Genomic DNA, 23,856 nt, shown 5'->3' with positions numbered 1-23,856 from the left:
TTTTGTTTCATTTTCTTTAAAAAAAAAGGGGATTTCTAGTTCAGAACTTCAGAAAAAAAGGATTAACAGAGTTTAAAATCAGATTAAGTTTGAGTTTATTCAGGCTACTGTTAGCAAGATGTGACAACTCTACAACAGGTTAGGTCTCCATATTTCAAACCTGATATCTCAGCTTGGAAGTAGTTTTTAGGTTAGTTTATAGATACAGTGTGGAAACAGGCCCTTCGGCCCACCGAGTCCATGCCAACCATCCTAGTTCTATCTTGCACACTGGGGACAATTTTACAGAAGCCAATTAATCTAAAACCCTGCACATCTGGAGTGTGGGAGTAAACCGGAGCACCCGGATAAAAACCCCACGTGGTCACAGGGAGACCATACAAACTATGTACAGGCGGCACCCATAGTCAGGGTCAAACCCAGGTCTCACTAGAGGCAATATAGCGTTGTAAGGCAACACCACCGCCGCACCACTGAGCCACCGTGTATAGGTGAAGTCTCAGGTCGGTGTCCTTCTTCAGACTCCCGAATTGTTCATGGCATCATGATCGGCACAGTGTAAAGAGTCCCGACCAGAATCATCACCTATCCATGTTCTCCAGCGATACTGCCACATCCGCTGAGTTACTCCAGTGCTTTGTGTCTTCTTTAGTATTTTGTTCCAGGCACCTGCCTATCAAAAGCCCCCCTCACCCGAACCCATCTATTACCTGCCATGCTTTGTCTGTCCTCACCACCTTTACAGCTTTCCCCCCAACCCCCCCCCCCCCCCCATTACACTCAACCCGAAACATCACCTATCCATGTTCTCCACAGATGCTGCCTGACCTGATGAGTTGCTCCAGCATTTTGTGTCTTTTTATCAATGTGTTGATGCTGTACTAATCTACTTTGTGTTCACTGTTTAAAACAGCTGGATTTAGTGCTATCACCCAGACCTCTCTCCTGTGCGCCCTCTAATCCGGGCAGCATTCTGGCAAACCTCCTCTGCATCCTCTACAAAGCCTGCACATCCTTCCTGTGATGGGGTGACCAGAACTGCCCATGCCATGTATAAACTGAGAATAATGGAAAACTCATTGTGGTTGATATCTGAAATGCATTACCAGAGGAGGAGATGGAAGTCAATGCAATCATGAGGTTAAAAGGTCATTTGGACAGACACTTTAGTAGGCAAGGAATAGAACAGTATGGACTTTATGCAGACAAATTAGACTAGTTTAGTTTAGTTTAGATTAGTTTTGTTAAGTCTAGTTTAGTGATATAGAGTGAAAACTGGCCCCTCAGCCCACCAACCCCACGTCATCCAGTTCACTAGTTCTATGTTAGAACCACACTCACATCCTACACATTAGGGGCAATTTACAGAAGCCATTTAAACTACAAATCTGTACATCCTTAGAGTGTGGGAGGAAACCAGAGCACCCGGAAGAAACCCACGTGGTCGTAGGGAAAACATGCAAACTCCACACAGACAACACCCAAGGTCAGGAATAAACGTGGGTCTCTGGCACTGTGAGGCAGCAACTCTACCACTGCGCCACAATGCTGCCCTTAATCTGGTGTAGTCATGAGAGGTTGTCATGGCTGTGGTGGGTTGAAGGGCCCATTTTTTTGATGAGTGACTTTATGACTGAGAACATCATAGTCATTGAGTCATAGAGCACAAAAACAGGCCCTTTGCTCCAACTTGTCCCTGCTGACCAAGTTAGCATTCCAGCCTCTTCCCATTTGCCTGCATTTGACCCATATCCCTCTAATCCCTTTCCATCTATACACCTGTCCAAATATATTTTAAATGTTCTGACATTTTAGGTTGAGACCCTTCTTCAGATTGATTGTAGGCAGGGGAGAATAAAGCCATCATCAGGCAACTAAATGATCACCAACTAGTGAGCAGTCCTGACCTACCATCTACCTCATTGAAAACCCTTGGACTATCTTTAATTGTGCTTTATCAGTTTTTATCTTGCACTAAACGTTATTCCCTCTATCCTGTACCTGGACACTGTGGATGGCTTGATTGTTATCATGTGTAATCTTTCCACTGTTTGGACACCACGGAAAAAAAAATGCTTAAGAAGGAACTGCAGATGCAGGTTTACACCGAAGACAGACCCAAAATGCTGGAGTTAAGCAGCAGGTCAGGCAGCATCTCTGGAAAAAGGATAAAATCTTATAAAGTTGTATTGAAGATAGTTCCAAGGTCTCCAATGGGGTAACTGGGAGGTCAGGGTTACTCTCCAGTTTGTGATCGGATAGATCAGTTGCCTGACAACAGCTGGGAAGAAACTATCTGAAGTAGGCAGTAGACTCAGGCAGATTCATGGCCAGCACTGCCATCCAGTGGTCTACATGGGTATTGCCACCAATTGTAAATACAGTAAACATTCGCAATAACAAACCTCTATGTAGCAGATTTTGGTTATAGTGGACCAATGCTCTCGTTGCACCATCCCCCACTTCCGCCGGTGACCCAGTGCACTGGCGCCATGTTGTGGGAGCTTCCGGTTGAGGGAGTGGAAGGAGCGAGTAGCATGAAGGCGGCGTTTGTACGGAGCCCGTCCCCGTCGCACTACGTGTGGGGCCAGGGGCTCTGGGTTCCTCGACCTGTGAATTCCCCCTGGTTTAGCCCCACCTCCTACCTCCAATGCCATGCTTCTTCCCTCCCAGCCTTGGGTTAAACTTTACCCACCCCTCAGTCGGTTATAATGGATAATTAGCACCATCCCCCCCCAACGCCCGTGGTCTGTTATTGAAAGTTTACGGTTCAGGTAAAAATACACAAAATGCTGAAGTAACTCAGCGGGTCAGGCAGCATCTCTGGAGAACATGGACAGGCGATGTTTCACCTTTGGAAGAGTCGGGACCCTTGGGCACTCCACTGGCCATTACTAATGCAATTTCCTTTTAAAGTTCTGGATTGAATCAGAGGGGAGAAGAGGAAATGTCCAGGGTGAGACTGGTCCTTGATTATGCTGGTGGCCTTGCCGAGGCAGCGTGAAGTATAGATGGAGTCAATGGAAGGGAGGTTGGTTTGTGTGATGAACAGGGCCACGTTGATAATTCTCTGCAATTCCTTGCTGTCTTGGATGAAGCTGTTCCCAAAACAATTTCCAACTCCTGGTGCAAGATCAACTGTCTTGCCTTCTCACCTCCCCTCAGACACTCCAATCTCACCCCAAACGCACAGCCCTCCCCTCGCTCAGCAACTGTCCCAACATCGTTATCAAACCCGCCGTCAAAGGAGGTGCCGACCCGTTGAGGTCTGGCATGCTGACCTCTACCATGATAAAGCTTTTCACTGTACCTCAGTGCCTGACATGCTGAGTTAATCCAGCACTTTGTATCGTTTTGTATATTAACCAGCATCCGCAGTTCCTTCTTTCTACTAGTAGTAAAGGTTTGATGGTTCTCAGACAGTGCTGCTGGGAGAGTCGATAGGGAGGAGAGAGGACGATGGAGCGAGCCGGCACGGTGGCGCAGAGGTAGAGTTGCTGCTTTACAGTGCCAGAAACCCGGGTTCGATCCTGACTACGGGTGCTGTCTGTATGGAGTTTGTACCTTCTCCCCGTGACCACGTGGGTTTTCTCAGGTGCTCAGGTGCTCCCCCCACACTCCAAAGATGCACAGGTTTGAAGGTTAATTGGCTTCAGTAAAAATTGTAAATTGTCCCCAGTGAGTAGGATAGTGCTAGAGTACAGGGATCGTTGGTCGGTGCGGACCTGGTGGGCCGAAGGGCCTGTTTGCACGCAGTATCTCTAAAGTAAACAAAAGTAAAGCTTGCAGTGTCAGACCAGTGAATGGGGGTGGGGGGGGGAAGAGTTTAGGGGGGTGGGATCGATGGTGGGAGGGGATGGTCATGGGAATCAGTGGGGGAAGGCAGGATGCAATAGAGATACAGCATAGAAACAAGCATTTGGCCAACCGAGACCTCGCCAACCAGCGATCATCCTGTACACCAACACTATCCAACACACTATGGACAATTGACACTTTTACCAAAACCAATCAACCAACAGACTTGCACATCTTTGGAGCGTGGGGGAAAACCAGAGCACCCTGGGAAAACTTATGCGGTCACGGGGACAAGGTACAAATCTCTGTACTAACTGCACTCATAGTCAGGATCAAGCCCAGGTCTCTGGCGCTGTATGGCAGCAACTCTACCGCTGAGACACTGTGCCGCCCCACAATACACAAGCACTGTAGATAGACACAGAGTGCTGGAGTAACTCAGCGGGACAGGCAGCATCTCTGGAGGAAGGGAATAGGTAACGTTTCAGGTCGAGGCCCTTCTTCAGTCCAACCAGAAACATCACCAATTCCGTTTCTCCAGAGATGCTACCTGACCGGCTGAGTTACTCCAGCATTTTGTGTCTCTCATTGGGGTAAACCAGCATCTGCAGTTCCTTGCTATACATACGCACTGTTGCAGCTACAGGAGAAGAGGGGAGGGGGGGGGTTAGAGGGTTTGCCTCCTCACTTACTTTGCATGCATAAGCCATCGGTGCAGTTTTTGGAGTCTAGCACGGGTCCGTGGCAGTCCTTCCCACCGGTTTTAGGGGCAGGGGCCGTGCACTCCCTCCAGCGCCAGTGCATGCAATCCGTCCCACATGTTGACCACCTGCTCCACTCCGTCCACCCACCATCCACTATGTGCAACAAGAGAGAAGCATCAGAGCACACAGTCCCACCATCTCCATCACCACGCCACACACAACAGTACAGGCCATTCGGCCCACAACGTCCGTGCCGAACATGATGCCAGTTAAATCAATAGTCGTGGAGTCACACAGTACGGAAATAGGCCCTTTGGCCCAACTACTCCATGCTGACCATGAGGTCCCATTATCCCGCATTTGGCCCAAATCCCTGATGAAGGGACGACATGGTGGCGCAGCAGTGGAGCTGCTGCCTCGCAGTGCCAGAGATCCAGGTTCAATCCTGACTACGGGTGCTGTCTGTATGGAGTTTGCATGTTCTCTCCATGACCTGTCTGGGTTTTCCCTGGGATCTCCGGTTTCCTCCCACAATCAAAAGACGTGCAGGTTTGTAGGCTAATTGGCTTGGTGTAATTGTAAATTGTCCCTAGTGTGTAGGATAGTGCTTGTGTGCGGGGATCACTGGTTAGATGGACACATCGGGCCGATTGGCCTGTTTCCATGCTGTATCTTTAAACTAAATAAAACCAAGGCGTCCTGAACCAAAATATCACCTATTCATGTTCTCCAGAGATGGTGCCTGACCCGCTGAGTTACTCCAGCACTGGCCTTTTTTCCCTTTAGATCTTTCCTATTAATTAACCTGTCCATTTAAATGTTGTTATAGAACCTGCCTATACTACCTCCTCTGGGAACTATTTCTATAAACCCACTGCCATCTGTGCAATAGTTACTCCTCAGGCCTCTATTAAATCTCTTAGCCTCAGGTTTCTATTAAATCTCTCATCTTAAATTTATGTCCTCTGGTCCTTGATTCCCCAACCCTGGGTAAAATTCTCCCTTACACCTTTGTACACCTTTGTACACCTCTATGAGGTCACCCCTCACTCTGTTGCGCTCCAAGCAACACAGGCCCACAACGTTCCCCAGGGCCCTACCTTCACTGTGAAGGTCCTGCTGATGTCTAGAAGGTTATTCTCCACAGCCTGCACTTGATCCATATGCCCTACATGCCCTCCATATCCATGTGCCTATCTAAAAGCCTCACAAACACCACAATTAAATCTGCCTTCACCCCTACCCCTGGCAGCAGGTTCAGGCAAAACGTTTCCCACATGTTATAGAGGTGGGGATTAAAGAGTAAGGGATAATGACATAGTCCTCTAAAATCCTTCCTACCATATATCTGTCTAAACGACTTTTGAAAGTGGTAAATGCATCCACTTCTATAGCTTCCCCCGGCAACTCATTCCAGATAAGGACTACCTTCTGAATGAGCAGGTTGCCCGGGGTCCATCTTAAATCTCTCCCCTCTGACCTTAAACCAATGCTCTCGTGTTTGAGAATCCTCCCCTCTGGGGAGAAGACTGGAAAGAGATGCAGAGAAGATTCACGAGGATGTTGCCAGGACTGGAGGGTCTGAGCTATAGGGAGAGGTTGAGCAGGCTAGGACTTTATTCCTTGGAGCGCAGAAGGCTAAGAGGTGAAATCATGGGGGGATTTTACTTCGGAGTCACGTGAGTGACTACGTGAAGAACCCGTCCAGCACGCATGCGCGACATGAGCGTTCACGCAGTGCAACAGCGACGAACGGGAGTACAGGCGCTCCCGCTACAGCTTAAAAAAGACGGACCGTCAGGTAAGTTTATTCTGAGGTCGTTTTTTCGAAAAGAGTTGCTTTGTTTTGTCCCACCAGGTCGAGACAACTGGGGAAAAATGAGCAAAACAAGGCAAGCAAAGAAGACCGCCCCCCGTTCGACTCCAACAGAGGAGCGTTCCATCAGTGGGGGGCAAGAGGCGGCAGGACCGCATACCCTGTGGTCCGCTATTCCCGACACCGAGCCGAGCCCAGTCCCGCTAGCGCAGCCTGAGCAGCGGGCTGGAAAAATCAACACGGAAAACAAACCGGCCGGTAACGTCTGACATCTCCGACAAGGACGTCTCGCCGCCCGAGAGCGGCAGACACAGCCGCTCGAGCCACATGGAGCGGCTCATGGAACAAATGCTCCAGCGAGACTTGCTTCGGGAGCAGGAGCAGTCTCGCCAAGGGAGTTCAGGCACTCCCGCCACAGTGCCTCACAGGGCACTGGCCATCGCTTCCCCCTCAGCCGAGGGCAGCGTTGACGACCAGGGCTGGGTCTGGTCAAGAAGAGGGGTCACTGGCCGAACATGTCGGGAGTACGCTTGGGGTACAGGACCAGGAAGAGCTGCTGGGTGTGGTCAACCGTTAAAGCTCCACGAGCAGGACGGCCATTAGAGCCAAAACTGGTGGCCAGCATGGACTACCTGTCCTTCAAACCCCTACAAGAGCAGGTAGTCAATGAGGCACTAGAGCTGTACTCGGCCCCAGAAAATTGTGCCTCGCTCAACGTGCCGGCCGTCAACAGACAAATCTGGGGGCATGTTGGGCAGGACATCCGCAACCAAGAACTAAAACTACAGCGGATCCTCAGGCTCCTAACGTCAGCCTTCACTTCCTATGCTCGTTCCGTGGATGGGGTGGAAATGACCACGAATCAGCAGGATACACTCGCACTGCTGTGCAACACCCAATTCGAGATCAACAACCTCCGTAAGGAGATAATAAGACCTGCCCTCAACCCGAAATTCGCAGGGTTGTGTAAAACACCGGCCTCAGAGCCACAAATCCTGCTCTTCGGCAAGGACCTCTCTAAAAAAGTGAAGGACCTGGAAGAGGAGTCCAAAACATTTGGCCTCATGAGGGCAGGCCCCGGGACAAGCAAAGCAACAAAACCCAAGCGGCAGTACCCCACCGTGTCCACCAGTCGACGTCAGCCTCATGGGACTGGTGAAAGCTCGGGGTCCGCACATTACCCCCGAAAGCCTTTTTTAGGCCAGGGCCCAGAGCGGACCCCATGGAAAATGCGCCACCCCCAACCAGCAGCACATCAGACAACACATCGTCCAACGAAGAAACAGAAGAAACACCCGTAACCATCGAGATAGGTGGGTCGGGTTCCTATCAGCATATAAAAAGTGGGGATTCTATACTAACAGGGGGGAGATTACACCTGTTTGTGGAAGCATGGAGGTCTATCACGAATGATAAATATATACTCAACAGCATTCGTGGATACAAAATAGAATTTGTTCAAGAAAACATGCCACCAGTTCAGCATACACCCCAAAGGGTTTTTTCCCTCTTAGTTAAAGAAAAACTAGAGGGCCAAGCAGAACTGTTGAGGCTACTCACAAAGGGTATCATTGAAAAAACCAGACATGAACCCTTGGAATTTGTCTCAAATATATTCACTAAAACTAAAAAAGATGGTGGACGTCGCATCATCATTGACTTAACTTCACTAAATATGTTTGTTAAGTATATACATTTCAAAATGGAAACGTTTGTAACTGCCAAACAACTGATTTCCAAAGGATACTTCATGGCAAGCATCGACCTTAAAGATGCTTACTATTCAGTACCCATTCAAAAGGATCATCGCAGATACCTGAAATTTACCTGGATGGGGCAACAATGGCAGTTTAAAGCGTTGCCTAATGGTTTAACATCAGTCCCAAGATTATTCACCAAGATATTAAAACCAGCCTTGGCAATATTAACAAAACAGAAACATATTGTCATGGCATATCTTGATGATATCTTAATAGTAGGCAAAGCCATGGAATTGGCTATATAAGCTACCAAACAATTGTTTGAAACCTTGGGATTTGTCTTACATCCAGATAAATCTAAGTTGACGCCATCCACAACCAAGGACTATCTGGGATTCACAATTAACTCAGTCCACATGTCTGTAACCTTGTCAAAAAACAAAGCAGCCGAATTGGCACAAACATGTAACAATTTAATGGTCAACGATCGACCAACCATTCGACAAGTGGCAAGAGTAATTGGAAAAATGGTAGCAGCATTTCCAGCTACACAATTTGGACCTCTGCACTATCAAAACTTACAAAGAGCAAAAGTGCAGGCGTTAAAACGACATGCAGGTCACTTTGACCGAGTCATGAAATTACCCACTGAAGCAATATCAGAGCTACAGTGGTGGGTAGGGAACATTTGGCATAATTACAGCCCTATCATCATTAACCCTACGTTAATTATTCAAACATATGCCAGTGCTCAATGCTGGGGAGCAACTAATACCATATCCAGCACAGGTGGTAGATGGACTAATCTAGAGTCATCTTTACTACAGACACTGGGCATAAATTATCTGGAAATATTGTGTGCATTTTATGGCTTAAAAGCATATTCAACAAATATGCATCACTTGCATGTTTGTTTACAAATAGATAATACCACGGTGGTGGCCTATATTAATCATATGGGCGGTATAAAATCAATATCATGTGACAATTTGATCAACACAATCTGGCAATGGTGTGTCGACAGACATATTTGGCTATGAGCAACTTACCCACCAGGTAAGCTAAATACAGTGGCAGACACCAGGTCACGCAAATTCAATGATAACACCGAATGGATGTTAAATCCCATAGCATTTGCTAAAATTACAAAGCAATATGGCACGCCAGATAGCGATCTATTTGCATCCAGACTAAATCACCAGGTTCCAATGTATGTCGCTTGGGAACCAGACCCTGCGGCAGCAGCGATAGATACGTTCGCGCTGGACTGGGGAAAATTCTTCTTTTATGCTTTTCCTCCCTTCTGCCTCATCAGTCGGGTACTACGCAAAATACAGATGGACTCTGCTTCAGGCATTTTGATAGTATCCGACTGGCCTACACAGCCATGGTTCCCAGTGGTCTTCGACATGGTCGTCGAGACCCCAATGACTTTTCCCAGTAGCCCAGACTTGTTAACTCACCCAGTATCAGGCATAAGCCACCCATGCCACGATAAAATTAAACTCCTGGGTTGCAGATTTTGGAAAGGCCTCTGCTGGGCCTGGGATTGTCAGAAAACACCATCAACACAATGACAGCATCCCACCGCGTATCCACAAGGAAACAATACTTGTCAAACATCAAGAAGTGGGAAAGATACTGTTTGGACACAGGAACCACATACTCAACTACAACTGTAACCAATGTACTGGAGTTCCTGGCAGGCCTTCACCACAATGAAGGACTCAGCTACAGCGCCATTAATACAGCCAGAAGTGCTCTGTCAGCCTATTTAATTCAGGCACCAGGACAACAGGCCATGGGATCCCACCCGCTGGTGATCAAGCTCATGAGAGGCATATTTAACTCTAATCCCCCCAGACCTAGGTACACCCAAATCTGGGATGTCAGTGTGGTCCTGACATACCTTAGGGGATGGTCACCAGCCAGGTTCCTCACCCTGGAACAATTAACTCTGAAGACGGTCATGCTGATGGCATTTGTCTCAGCACAAATAGTCCAGTCACTTCATCTATTACGATTGGACAACATGGTTGTAACATGGTGTCTCATTTACCATCCAGGGGCTGGTCAAACAGAGCAGGTCAGGAACATCAAGCCCAGTCATGGAATTCCGGGCTTACCCACCTGAACCACAGTTATGTGTCATGACCCACTTATTGAACTTTATTGACACAACAAGAATTCCCCGAGGGAGAGAAAAAGCCTTATGGGTCAGCCACAAGAAACCTCATGGTCGGGTGACGAGCCAAACTATTTCAAGATGGCTCAAGCAGGTGCTGAAAGCCGCTGGTGTAAATACTAATGTGTATAAAACTCACTCCACCAGGGCAGCATCCACGTAGGCGGCTAAGAGGATGGACGTACCTATGGACCACATCCTGGCTACAGCGGGGTGGTCTGGGAAAAAAACGTTTCAAATACAGCCAGTAATATAATAAGCCATTGGCAGAACCTGCATCATTTGCAGAAAAAATATTAGAATCTGCAATTATATAATTTAAGCCCGGAGGAGCAATTTGTTTTTGTTATTGTTTAATAAACACCATTATTGTCTTTTCAAACAGATTCATGGTTGATTACGATAACATACTTCCTCCCTCGAATGACTTCGGCAGTGAGTGAAGTATGAACTGTTACACGGTTTGAAATCACAGAGCTTTAAAATCTTCACGTAGTCACTCACGTGACTCCGAAGTAAAATAGTAAGATTAAACGAGAACTTACCAGTTCGAAGTTTGATATTTATTTTTGAGAAGTTACGATGAGGGATTACGTGCCCTCCGCACTCACCCTCAATTATAGAGATCAACTGATATTTAAGTTCTCCTTTTCTTTACTATGTTTATTTCAATTATTGTGTCTTTCTGTGATTCCACACCGTTGCTTTGAAGTATGTCGCGCATGCGTGCTGGACGAGTTCTTCACGTAATCCCTCATCGTAACTCCTCATAAAATACAGATCAAACTTCGAACTGATAAGTTCTCGTTTAATCTTACTAATAGATAGGGTGAATGTGCAGAGCCTTTTATCTGGAGTAGGGGAAACTAGAACCAGAGGACATAGGATTAAGGTGAGGGGGGGGGGAGATTTAATAGGAACCTGAGGGGTAAGAGGGTAATGGGTATATAGAACGATCTGCCAGAGGACATAGTTAAAGGCAGGTGCTATAAAAACATGTAAAATACATTTGAACAAGGTACATGGATAGGAAAAGTTTAGATGGCAATGGGACAAATGCAAGGAAATGGGGCTAGCTTGGATGGGGCATCTTGGTCGGCATGGACAAGTCGGGCCGAAGGGTCTGTTTCCGTGCTGTACGACTATGACTGCAAAGCAGTAGCATCCATGATCTTGCTTGCCTTTACACCTCCTTCGTTTGCTAATTTATTTAACTGTTGTCCATCTAACAGCTCAGCTATATATTGGTATTTTGCTAACTATCTATCTTCCCATCGATCTACCTATCAGACAATTCATCTGGCCTCTGCCTCTCTAAATTTCTCTGCACCTATTAGCTATTAACTTATTGATTGCATTACCTTGTTTATCAGTTGTCCTGTCACTGTGCAGCATGGCTATCTAGGACTGTAAATTGATCTAAATCTCCTCAGAAAACTTTTAAAGTGCCTTTTTTTCTCCAGTCGGTATTTAAAAAGTAAATATTCATGCATTGTTTCCATGTCGCGGTCCTTAGCTACTATCTACCTCATTGAAGACCCTCAGACTATCTTTAATCGGACATTACTGGACCTCATCTTGAATTAAAATGTTTCCCATTATCCTGTATCTGTACACTGTGGATGGCTCGATTGGAATCATGTACAGCTGCTCCTCAACCTACGATGATGGGGTTACATTCCGAAAAACCCATCGAAAATTTAAAATATCGCAAGTCGAAAATGCATTTAATACACGTGGCCATAAGTGACGTGCGGCTCGCTGCTGTTGCCAAACGTTTCCCGATCGTAAATTTGAAATATCGTAAGTCAAAGCATCTTAAATTGGGGAGCATCTGTATAGTCTTTCCGATGACTGATCAAAAAGTACTTCACTATACCTTGGTGCATGTGACAATAAAGTAAACTAAACTAAACAGATGTGCAGAAACGCATACAGAACCTCCAGATTCAGGGACAGTTTTTTCCCAGCTGTTATCAGGCAACTGAAATATCCTATCAACAACTAGAGGTGGTCCTGAGCTACCATCCACCTCATCGGAGACCCTCGGACTATCTTGATTATTTCGGACTTCACAACTTTAACTTGCACTAAACGTTATACCCCTAAACCTGCATCTGTACACTGTGGACAGCTTGATTGTGATCATGAATTGGCTTTCTGCTGACTGGATTGCACGCAGCAAAAAAGCTTTTCATTGGATCTCGGTACACGTGCTGATAATAAACTAAACTAAACTAAACTAAAACAAAACTAAAACAAAACTAAACCATTCTGTGTCATTGGGGATTGAACTCACACAGGGGGCAACTCCCATCGAGTATAGGGAGGGGAGATGGGCTCGTGAGGAGGCGGGCTAAGTGCAGGGGTGGGGGGAACTGGAGGTGGATCCAGGTTTGATTGATGTAGGAAGGAATTGCAGATGATAGTCGAATCTGAAGATAGACACAAAATGGTGGAGTAACTCAGCGGGACAGGTAGCATCTCTGGAGAGAAGGAATGGGAGATGTTTCTGGTCGAGACCCTTCTTCAGACTAGTCAGGGGAGAGGGACATGAGCACTAAACGATATTCCCATTATCTGGGATCTGTACACTGTGGACGGCTTGATTGTAATCATGCTTTGTCTTTCCGCTGACCGGTTAGCACATAATAAAAGCTTTTCACTGTACCTCGCTACATGTGACAATAGACTAAACTAAACCAACGTGGATGGCATTCCAGACACATCGATGTGGATGTCTCCCGTCTGCTCTCTGCTTGTTTTGACGCAACATTCCCAATGGGTTCCAGGGCAGGAGGGCAAGGGGGAGGAAAGGGTGGGGAGCATCGGAGAACAAGATGATTCAAGGCACCACAGACATTTAAATGTCCGGTTATCCAACCCTATTGAGTTTTCTGTGCAATCCCTTTGCTATAGGCTCCGAGTAGAGTCAATGTTCAATGGCACAAAGGAAGTGTTGTCAGGGTGAATGCACAGTCTCTTCCCCAGAGTAGGGGAATCGAGAACCAGAGGACAGAGGTTTAAGCTGAGGGGGGGAAAGATTTAATAGGAACCTGAGGGGCAACTTTTTTATATACACAAAGGTAAGTGGGTGTATGGAACGAGCTGCCAGAGATTGTAGTTGAGCCAGGTAAAATCACGACTTTTAAGAAATATTTAGACAGGTTAGACAGGACAGATTCAAACAAGAGGACATGACTTGAGAATTAAGGGACAGAAGTGTAGGGGTAACATGAGGGGGAACTTCTTTACTCAGAGAGTGGTAGCTGTGTAGAACGAACTTCCAGTGGAATTGGTGGAGGAAGGTTCGATTTTATCATTTAAAAATAAATTGGATAGGTATATGGACGGGAAAGGGATGGAGGGTCATGGTCTGAGTGCAGGTAGATGGGACTAGGGGAAAATAAGTGTTCGGCACGGACTCGAAGGGCCGAGATGGCCTGTTTTCCGTGCTGTAACTGTTATATGGTTATATGGTTATTTGGTACATGGATAGGATGGGTTTGGAGGGTAATGGGCGAAACACTGGCAGGTGTGACTAGTGTGGATGGGTCATGTTCGTAGGCGTGGGCAAGTTGGGCCGAAAGCGATGTATTCCACGCTGTATGACTATGATATTCCTTTCCTTTATTTAACTACAACTTTGTTGTGCTGATGCTTAATATGTAAATAACTCATGTGGGTGTAACTTGGCAAAGACATTGTCACTGTACATATGTATCGTACGATCCATGTGTTAGTAAGAAAAGACCAGAATAATGCACACTCATGTAAAAGCTTCAAGTACCCATAGGTATCGTGCTTAGACGTTACCAACTCTCTCAGCACCACACCAAGTCCACTCCTAATCACAGATTGATAGAACTAGTTTAGAAATACAGCATGGAAACAGGTCCATCGGCTCACCGAGTCCGTGCCGACCAGCGATACCCGCACACTAACACTATCCTACGCACTCTGGGGACAATTTACAATTTTACCAAGCCAATTAGCCTACAAACCTATATATCTTTGGAGTGTGGGTGTGATCCAGGGCACTCGGTGAAAATCTACGCAGGTCCCGGGAGAACATACAAACTCCATACAGACAGCACCCGTAGTCAGGATGGAACCTGGGTCTAAGGCAGCAACTCTACTGCTGTGCCACTGTGCTGCCCACAATGATTGATAGATATTAAGGGAATCGCGGTAATCAGTTTACAGTACATGTGACAATAAAACACTTGCGACTCTCTTGAATCTTGATATGAGATAAAGTGGGGATGAGGAAAAAGATCAGCCATGACATTACATGGTAGAGAGGCCAGAAAGGTTGAATAGCCTGTTCTGCATGATTCCTACAGTCATAGTCATATAGTGTGGAAACAGGCCGACTGGCCCAATATTCCCTTGCCAATCAAGACACTAGTCCCATGCCCATGTTTGGCCCATATCCCTCTAAACCTTTCCTACCCATGCACCTGTCGAAATCTCTTGTTATCGTACTTAAATATTGTTATAGCAATGAGCTTGTTCTTTCAATGGATGGCCTCCCTATTTAAATGGAACCTTCAAGGTCAGCTGTGGGAGCCCCCCACGGGGCATGAAGGGTGAAGGTCCGGAGAGGAGTGCGGGATGGTTCACTGGTGATGTGAATGAGGTGACGACTGCAATGGGCCTTGGGGGCCAGCGGTAGCTGGGACTGTGTAAAGTGGCACACTGTGTAAAATCTAGTGACTGTTTGATGTGGACATGCCTGGGGTATTTAATCGAGATTGGCTTTCTGTATGCCAATAATCACACTAATCTGTATGCTAAAAATATTTCACTGTAGCTCAATGGTCCTTTATTGCCAGGTGTACCATTTAAGGTGCAGTGAAATTTGATTCTTTGACATACCTTTGTCATGTACGTGACCATAAAAAGATTCACGAACCATTGAAACAAATTCATCTCGAATTATGCGGATACACACAAATTTTCACATGGACCAACCTGCGGGACAATTTGTCAAACACAAAGCGCTGGAGTAACTGGGCGGGTCAAGCAGCATCTCTGGGGGAAAGGAATAGGTGGCATTTCGGGTCGAGACCCTTCTTCAAGACTGAGGGTCATGGGAAAGGGAAATGAGAGATATAGACGGCGTTTAGGACAAATGAATGGAAGATATGCAAAAGACAAAGCTAATCAAGGAAATGTGGAGCCATAATTGTCCAATGTTGGCTGTGGGATAGGTGACAACGGGTTATACAGTTTAATTTGCCATGCAGTGGTGGGCTGTTGATGGCAAGGGGGGGGGGGGGGGGGGGGGGGGGGGGGGGGGGGGGGGGGGGGGGGTGGGGGGGGGGGGGGGGGGGGGGGTGGGGGGGGGGGGGGGGGGGGGGGGGGGGGGGGGGGGGGGGGGGGGGATTCCATTTACCGGGACACATGGTGGTGCAGGCAACTTTCTGGACACTCTGGCCATCGCAGAAGGCACCTCCGTTGATGGGCGTGGGATTGGTGCAGGTCCGCGTGCGTTTCTGGTAGCCCCGGCCACAGCGACTGTTACAGGAGGTCCACTCCATCCATGAGGACCAGCCTCCGTTCACTGGGGAGATGGGGAGAGAGGGAGAAGATGTTGAGACAGTGTTAGCACAGATTGAGAACCGAGATGTAAGAGGCAGGAATTAGAAACATAGAACTGCAGCTGGCTGGTTATTACACAACAACGTGCTGGCGTAACTCAGTGGGTCAGGCAGCATGGATCGGTGATGTTTCAGGTCGAGCCAGGCTGTAAACGGCCTCGACCCAAAATATCACCTTTGCTGACTTTCTAAAGTCGCTACAGCGTGGAAACTGGCTCATCGGCCCACTGATTCCGCGCCGACCAGCAATCACCCCCGTACACTAACACAATCGTACACACTAACGACAATTTACAATTTCTTACCAAAGCCAATTAACCTAAAAACCTGTATGTCTTTGGAGTGTGGGAGGAACCTGGAACACCCAGAGAAAACCCACGTGGTCCCATGCGGCCCCATCTACACTCCTCCCATTTGCCTGCGTTTGGCCCATTTCTCTCTCATTTTAAACCATTGCTCTCCAGTGTTTGAATTCCCTACCATGGAATAAAAGAATGTGCGTTCTGCAATCTATTCCCCTCATGATTTTATGCACCTTGGCAATATCGCCCCTCAGCCTCCATTGCTCAAACCCTTGCAGATCACAGCTATAAAGATACGCTGTACTGGCAAGTAGCGGCACATAAAAAACACTCGTACATCCAGACAAGGAGTGACTGAGATGCAACACCAATGCTCCAGCAACTCTTTCCCACAGTAGGAAGATCCACTGAGTTACTCCAGCACTTTATGTCTATCTTTGTTATAAGCCAGCACCTGCAGTTCCTTGTTTCTACTTCTATACTTGGATTATTGTCTTCAGTCTTGGTCACCCTGCCGTAGGAAAGATGCCATTAAGCTAGAAAGAGTGCAGACACGATTTACATAGAAATGGAACACAGAAAGGCACAGCACAGCAACAGGCCCTTCGGCCCACAATATCTGTGCCGAACATGATGCCAGGCTGAACTAATCTCATCTCTCTGTACATGATCCATATTCCTCCATTCCCTGCATATCAATGTGCCTATTTAAAAGCCTCTTTGAAGACACTATCTGCCTCCAAATCACCCTGACAGTGTGTTCCAGGCATCCACCACCCTCTGTGTAAAAAACTTGCTACACTCATCCACTTATGACTTTGCTTCTCTCACCTTAAAGCTGTGCCCTCTAGTCTTTGACTTCCACCTTGGGAAAAACGTTCTGACTGTCTACCCTATCTAGGCCTCTAACAATTTTTTATCAGGTCTCCCCTCAATCTCTAACCCTCCAGAGAAACAATCCAAGTCACTCTTGGACAAGGACATTCTTGCTATTGAGGGAGTGCAGTGTAGGTTCACGAGGTTAATTCCCGGGATGGCAGGACTGTCATATGTTGATAGAATGGAGCGGCTGTGCTTGTATAATCTGGAATTTAGAAGGATGAGCGGGTATCTTATTGATACATATAAGATTATTGAGGGATTGGACATGCTAGAGGTAGGAAACATGTTCCCGATGTTGGGGGGAGTCCAGAACCAGGCACCACAGTTTAAGAATAAGGGGTAGGCCATTTAGAACGTAGATGAGGAAAAACTTTTTCACCCAGAGAATTGTGAATCAGTGGAATTCTCTCCCTCAGAAGGCAGTGGAGGCCAATTCTCTGGATGTTTTCAAGAGAGAGTTAGATAAAGATAGCGGAGTCAGGAGATAGGGTGAGAAGGCAGGAACGGGGTACTGATTGTGGATGATCAGTCATGATCGCATTGAATGGCGGTGCTGGTTCGAAGGGCTGAATGGCCTACTCCTGCACCTATTGTCTGGCCTACCACTCCTTATACCTAATACTCTCCAATCCAGGCAGCATTCAGGTGAACGGACATCTTCTGCACCCCCTCCAAAGCCTCCACATCATTCTGGCCTAACCACTCTCTCCATTTTTTGTTGCCAGTTTCAGGTAACTGTGGACCTGAAGCCCAAGATCCCTCAGTACATCAATGCTGCTGAGGGTCTTGGTGTGTAGACTACCCTCTTTACGATGATGTTGCTAGGACTCGAGGGCGTGAGCTACAGGGAGAGGTTGAGCAGCCTGGTACTCTAGTCCTTGGAGCACAGGAGGATGAGGGGGTGATTTTATAGAAGTGTATAAGATCATGAGAGGAATAGATCGGATAAAAGTCTTTTACCCAGAATAGGGGAATCAAGAACCAGAGGACATAGGTTTAAAGTGAGGGGGAGAAAATTTAATGGGAACCTGAGAGATAACATGTTTATACAAAGGATGGTGTGTGTATGGAACCAGCTATCGAAGGAGGTAGTTGAGGCAGTTACTCTCATAAAATTTGAGAGACATTTAGACAGGTAGTTTAGTTTAGCTTATTGTCACGTGTACTGAGGTACTGTGAAAAGCTTTTGTTACGCGCTGACCAGTCAACGGAAAGATAACATGATGATTACAATCTCACCATCCACAGTTTGCAGATACATGATAAAGGGAATAATGTTTAGTGCAAGATAAAGTCCAGTAAATTCCGATAAAAGATAGTCTGAGGGTCTCCTATGAGGTAAATAGAAGCTCAGGACCACTCTGGATCTGTTACATGGATAGAATAGGTTTACAAGGATGTAAGCTAAGTACAGGCAGGTGGGAGTGTTGTAGGTGGGACATGTTGGTCGGTGTGAGCAAGTTGGGCCGAAGGGCCTGTTTCCACGCTGTATGACTCTATTGTTCCTTTAATACATATTAAAGCAGACCTTCAGCGAAGGATTAGGGTTGTGATCTGACATGGCAGCAGAGCCACAATCTAATTTGGAACTAATTAATTGGAAATACTACTTCAATGAAACCTGGATGAATATTTTAATTAAGGAGTTGAAGATGACCTAATTAACTGATATTTAATCACAAGGATTTCAGAGTATAAGAGATCTCCCTAGTGAGATTAAAGGATTTCACAAGGTACACACCTCTTTAATATTTCCCAGAATTTTTTAATGCCTGTTAAACCAGGAATAATTTCAAAAATGGCTGCTACTCTCTGTGATATTTATTACACCAATGATCCGAAGTTCATGGAGACATTAGGAACTGCAGACGATAGAACATGGAGCAAAACACAAAGTGCTGGAGGAACTCTGTGGGTCAGACAGCATCTGTGGAGGAGAATGGACAGACGGCATTTTGGGTCAGGTCCCATCTTCAGATTGATGGCGTGGGGGTGAGGGAGGGAGAAAGGTGGAAAACAGAGGTGAGGGTGAAACAAAATCCAGTGAGTCTCTTCTTCTTCTTGCGTATGGCGTGCACAGCCTAAAGTTGCAGGACAACTTGTTCTGTTTGATCTTATTTGATTGTGCACGCCCGGTTGATTGTATTCGTCGAAAAAGTCGGACCACGTGAAGGTTGCAATCTCCCACCCCAGCCCAGTGAGTGATAGGTGGATGAGGTGAGTGAGAGGGGCCAGCGGGGGTGATTCAGAAATGGGTGAAGAAAGTGACATTGGTGGTAATGCTTTTTTTCGGGTGCTATAGTAATGAAGATCTTTCCTTTGTTATGATCCTGTGCTTTTATATCACGGTGTTTTCAAAGTTTAAAGGAGTTGTGTTTTTTACACAGAGGGCGGTGGGTGCCTGGAACAAGCTGCCGGGGGTGTGGTGAAGGCAGATACAATAGGAGTCTTTTTGATGGGCACATGGATATGCAGGGGATGGAGGGATATGGATCACTTGCAGCTGGAGGAGATTGGTTCATGTTGGTATCATGATCAGCATAGACATGGTGACCAAAGGGCCCGTTCCTATGCTGGACTGTGAAACATGTTTAATATTTTCGATATGACTCTTAACTACTGATTCCACCATGCTGCCTTTTATTATGTCTGAACATTCCATCAGGCTTCATAAGTTCCAGGAACAGAATTAGGCCATTCGGCCCAGCGAGTTTACTCGGCCACTCAACCATAGTCGACCTATGTTTCCCTCCCAACCCCATACTGCTGCCTTCTCCCCATAACTTCTCCCCATAACTCCTGTTGCTATATTAAAGAGGGTTAGATGTGGCCCTTGTGGTTAAAGGGATCAGGGGGTATGGAGAGAAGGCAGGTACAGAATACTGACTTGGATGATCAGCCATGATCATAATGAATGGCGGTGCAGGCTCAAAGGGCCGAATGGCCTACTCCTGCACCTATTTTCTATGTTTCTATGACACCCCTGCACAGGTCATTGTCAAAGATGTAGTAATGACAAACACGGCTTAAATGCCACTATCGTATCTGTCTCCTGGCAGCACATTCCAGGCACCCACCACACTCTGTGTAAAAAAAACCTGCCCCACACATCTCCTTTAAACTTTGCCTCTCTTAATTTAAAGCTATGCCCTGTAATTTAGTCCAATACATTTGCTGCTGAGTCTGAAGCTTACTGTCCGCTTGCATCACAGCTCGGTTTGGCAACAACTCCGCCCAAGACCACAAGAAATTGCAGAGAGTGCAGGTGTTGCCCAATCCATCACACAGACCAGACTTCACACCATTGATTCCATCTACACTTCACGCTGCCTCCGAAAAATAGCCAACAGAAACAACACATTTTCCCACCACTGCCATTTCTTTTTCTCCCGTCTGGCAGAAGATACCAAAGCTTGAAAACACACACCACCAGACTCAGGAACAGCCTCTTCAGCTCTGTTCTCAGACTTTTGAATGGTCCTTCCATAAATTAGGGTACTGTCCGATTCACCTCTACCCCAATGGGGACATTGGACTGTGTCTGTGGAATTGGAACGCTGCAATGCAGAGAACTATATCCTGTGCTCTGTATCTTCCCTCTTTCTACTGCTGGTATTCAAGTTTGACATGATTGTATTTATGTATAGTATTAGCTGATGTCAGTGGGCTGAATGGCCTAACTCTGTTCCTTAGATTTTGGAGCTACAACGCGGAAACAGGCCCTTCGATCCCCCTAGTTTGTGCTGGCCAGTGTCCACTCACACTGTCCTACACACTAGGGACAATTTATAATATTACCGAAGCCAATTAAACTCCAAACCTGTATGCCTTTGGAGTGTGGGAGGTCAAAAGGAGAACGTACAAACTTCATACAGATAGCATCCGTAGTCAGGATCGAACCTGGATACCTGGCGCTGTAAGGCAGCAACTCTACTGCTGTGCTACTGTGCTGCTCCGACAACTGATGGACTTAGGAATGTATCTGAATGGATATCATGCAAAATAAAACCTTTCACTGTACCTCGGTACATGTGACAATAATAAACCTAACCCGACTTGAATGTTACCTCATTGGCCATGTACGGGCTTGTGGTCACAATGCTGTCTGCACCGGGCTGGTGAATTCACTCACCGTAGACAATGACAGTGGCTGTTGTGCTCCTACGCCGAGCCACAATGTTTTTGGCCACACACGTATAGTTGGCTGTGTCGGAGAGTCGGGCTTGCTTGATGATCAGGTTGTAGTCGATGGTCAGGTAGAAGTTCTGATCTTCCTCGGGGTCAATGACTTCCTCGTTCCTCAGCCACTCCACCTAGGCATCCAAGAGAACCAGCCACACAGTTAGATTCCGTGCCATCGGTCAAACGCACCCTCGGGCAATAGGCCCAACAACCTTCCCAGTCCCCTTAACATCATCAGTCAGATTATTGAGTATTTTCATGCCTCCAGCTCTTCACGCCAGAGTGAGACCAAAACGTGGATTTTGATCCAAGATGGCACCCAACCCAGGCGACTCTTTGTGCGCTGGTCCCAGAAGTGGATCTGCAATCATGCATTACAATCACTCCACTCCTTTAAATCTCTACTCCAACAGATCATGTATCCATCCGACAACTGTGGATGACTCGATTGAGATCATGTATTGTCTTTCCGCTGACTGGATAGCACACAACAACAGCTTTTCACTATACCTGGGTACAAGTGACAATAAATTAAAGGCAAATTGGAGGAACAGCACCTCATATTTTGTTTGGTTAGCTTACAACCCAATGGTATGAACATTGAATTCTCCGATTTTAAGCAACCGTCTCATACTCCCGCCCCTTTGACCTCCTCCACCCTCGTCGTTTTACCTGTCTCCACGTTGTTTCCCTCTTGAGATCACACCTTCCCTGGCCAACAATGAGCTTATCTGGCTAGGGTCCCGACCAGAAACATCACCTAGCCATTTTCCCCAGAGATGTTGCCTGACCCACTGAGTTACTCAAGAACTTTGTGTCTATCTTGAGCATAGAAGTTGGGAGGACAAGTTACAGTTGTGCCAAGACATCACTGTGGCCACATTTAGAATATGGTGTCCAGTTTTGGTCACCATGTTGTAGGAAAGATATTGTCAAGCTGGAAAGAATGCAGAGAAGATTTACTCTGAGGTTTCCAATACTCCAGGGCTTTAACTACAGGGAGAAGTTGGGCAGGCTAGGACTTTATTCCTTGGAACGCAGGAGGATGAGGGGTGATTTATTGAGGTGTACAAAATCATGAGAGGAATAGATTGTGTGTAAATGCACAGAGTCTCGTGCCCGAAGCAGGGGAATCAAGAACCAGAGGTGTATAAGATCACAAGGGAAAATGATTGGGTAAATGAGTGGAGAGGAAATTACAGGAAAGGTCAAGTAAAACCTGAGGGAACACTAATTCCTACTCCCTAGGAACATGAAGCAGATTAAACATCAAACCACAACTCAATAATATCTAAAATTGATCCGTAGAAATACCTGCAGATGCTGGAAATCTGAAATAAAAACTGCATACGCTGGAAATGCTTGGAAGATCACAGAGGGCATGAGTTGGGAGTTGGGAATTTCAAGTGTGCTCCTGTAACTTTGTCTGAATTAATGGAGGTGCGGGACTTTTTTCGGCAGGACTTCAAACCTGCCGGAAAATCAACGATCGACTTGCACAAGAGGTGGGACACCTTGTAACAAATGAGCAAGACGTTGCTGAGACTGCACTTGGAGTATTTTGTGCAGATCTGGTCACCTAGCTACAGGAAACATATCATTAAGTTGGAAATGGTGGGAAATAAAATTCACAAGAATGTTACCAGGAGTGGAGGGATAGCTTGAGTTATCAGGAGAGACTAGATAGGTTGGGGTGAAGGGAAGCTGCGGAATGACCTTAGAGGTTTATAAAATCATGAGGGGCATAGAAATAGATGTAACCCTGTCTTTAGATTTTAGAGATACAGAGCTGAAACAAGCCTTTCGGCCCACTGAGTCCATGCCGTCCAGCGACCCCGTACTCTACTAGCACTATCCTACACACGTGGGACGATTTACATTTTCTACCAAAGCCTACTAACCTGTACATCTTTAGAGTGTGGGAAGAAACTGGAGAAAACCCATGGGGTCACAGGGACAACGTACAAACTCTGCACCATCAGCACCCCTAGTCAGGATCGAACCGGAGTCTCTGGCACTGTGAGGCAGCTGCTCTACCATTGCGTCACTGTGCGGCCTCCAACAGGAATGACCTGGGGCTCCAGTTGTGGAGCTGCCGACTACTCACCTCACCGTCGCGGAGCTGGCGGAGTCCGGAGCGGTTGGAGCTGTGGAGGAGCGCTGCTGCTGCTACCACCCGACCCCCGGAGATTCGGAGGCTGCAACTGCGGGTCTGGCGGACGGCAACACCGGGAGCCCGTGGGTCCCTGCTCGGAGACCGCTTTTCAGGGCTTCCGCAGCGGCGACTTCTCCCGCCCAAGTTGCGGGGTTGAAGAGCACCTGGAGCGGGGCCTTACATCACCGCCCCGCGCAGCTTGGAATGGCCGCAGGACTTTGCGAGCGCACGCCGGGGGCTCTAACAACAAGACCCGGTGTGCGACCTTGCACCACCCGGCGTGGCTTTAATGGCCGCGGGACAATCGCCATCGCAAGCCGGGGCTTTGACTTTGACTCTGACATCGGGGGGGAGGGAGATTGCAGTGGAGAGATAAGTATTTTTGCCTTCCATCACAGCGATGTGATGGATGTTTGTGTAAATTGTTTTGTGTCTCGGGTCTTTTGTTTTGTAATGAAGGCTGCAGAAACGGCATTTCGTTTGGACCTCAAGGGGTCCAAATGACAAATAAATAAATTGTATTGTA

General features: G+C 46.9%; 1 protein-coding gene across 6 annotated transcripts in view; it reads right to left on the bottom strand.

Moving 5' to 3' along the window:
* Positions 1-23,856, bottom strand: part of LOC129700722 (netrin receptor UNC5C-like) — a 286,525-nt gene that overhangs the window by 37,598 nt on the left and 225,071 nt on the right. For 4 of the 6 annotated variants that reach the window (XM_055641344.1, XM_055641335.1, XM_055641353.1 and 1 more), the window contains 3 exons: positions 21,126-21,306; positions 15,605-15,772; positions 4,491-4,655 (listed from right to left, as the gene is read on the bottom strand). In XM_055641344.1, the coding sequence (XP_055497319.1) occupies positions 4,491-4,655; positions 15,605-15,772; positions 21,126-21,306 (514 nt within the window). The remainder of the gene's footprint in view (positions 1-4,490; positions 4,656-15,604; positions 15,773-21,125; positions 21,307-23,856) is intronic. The other 2 variants (XM_055641363.1, XM_055641371.1) reach the window with 1 other exon arrangement.

Source organism: Leucoraja erinacea, chromosome 1 (assembly GCF_028641065.1).
Source record: "Leucoraja erinacea ecotype New England chromosome 1, Leri_hhj_1, whole genome shotgun sequence".
Taxonomy (NCBI): domain Eukaryota; kingdom Metazoa; phylum Chordata; class Chondrichthyes; order Rajiformes; family Rajidae; genus Leucoraja; species Leucoraja erinaceus.
This window is presented reverse-complemented; position numbering and strand designations above follow the sequence as displayed.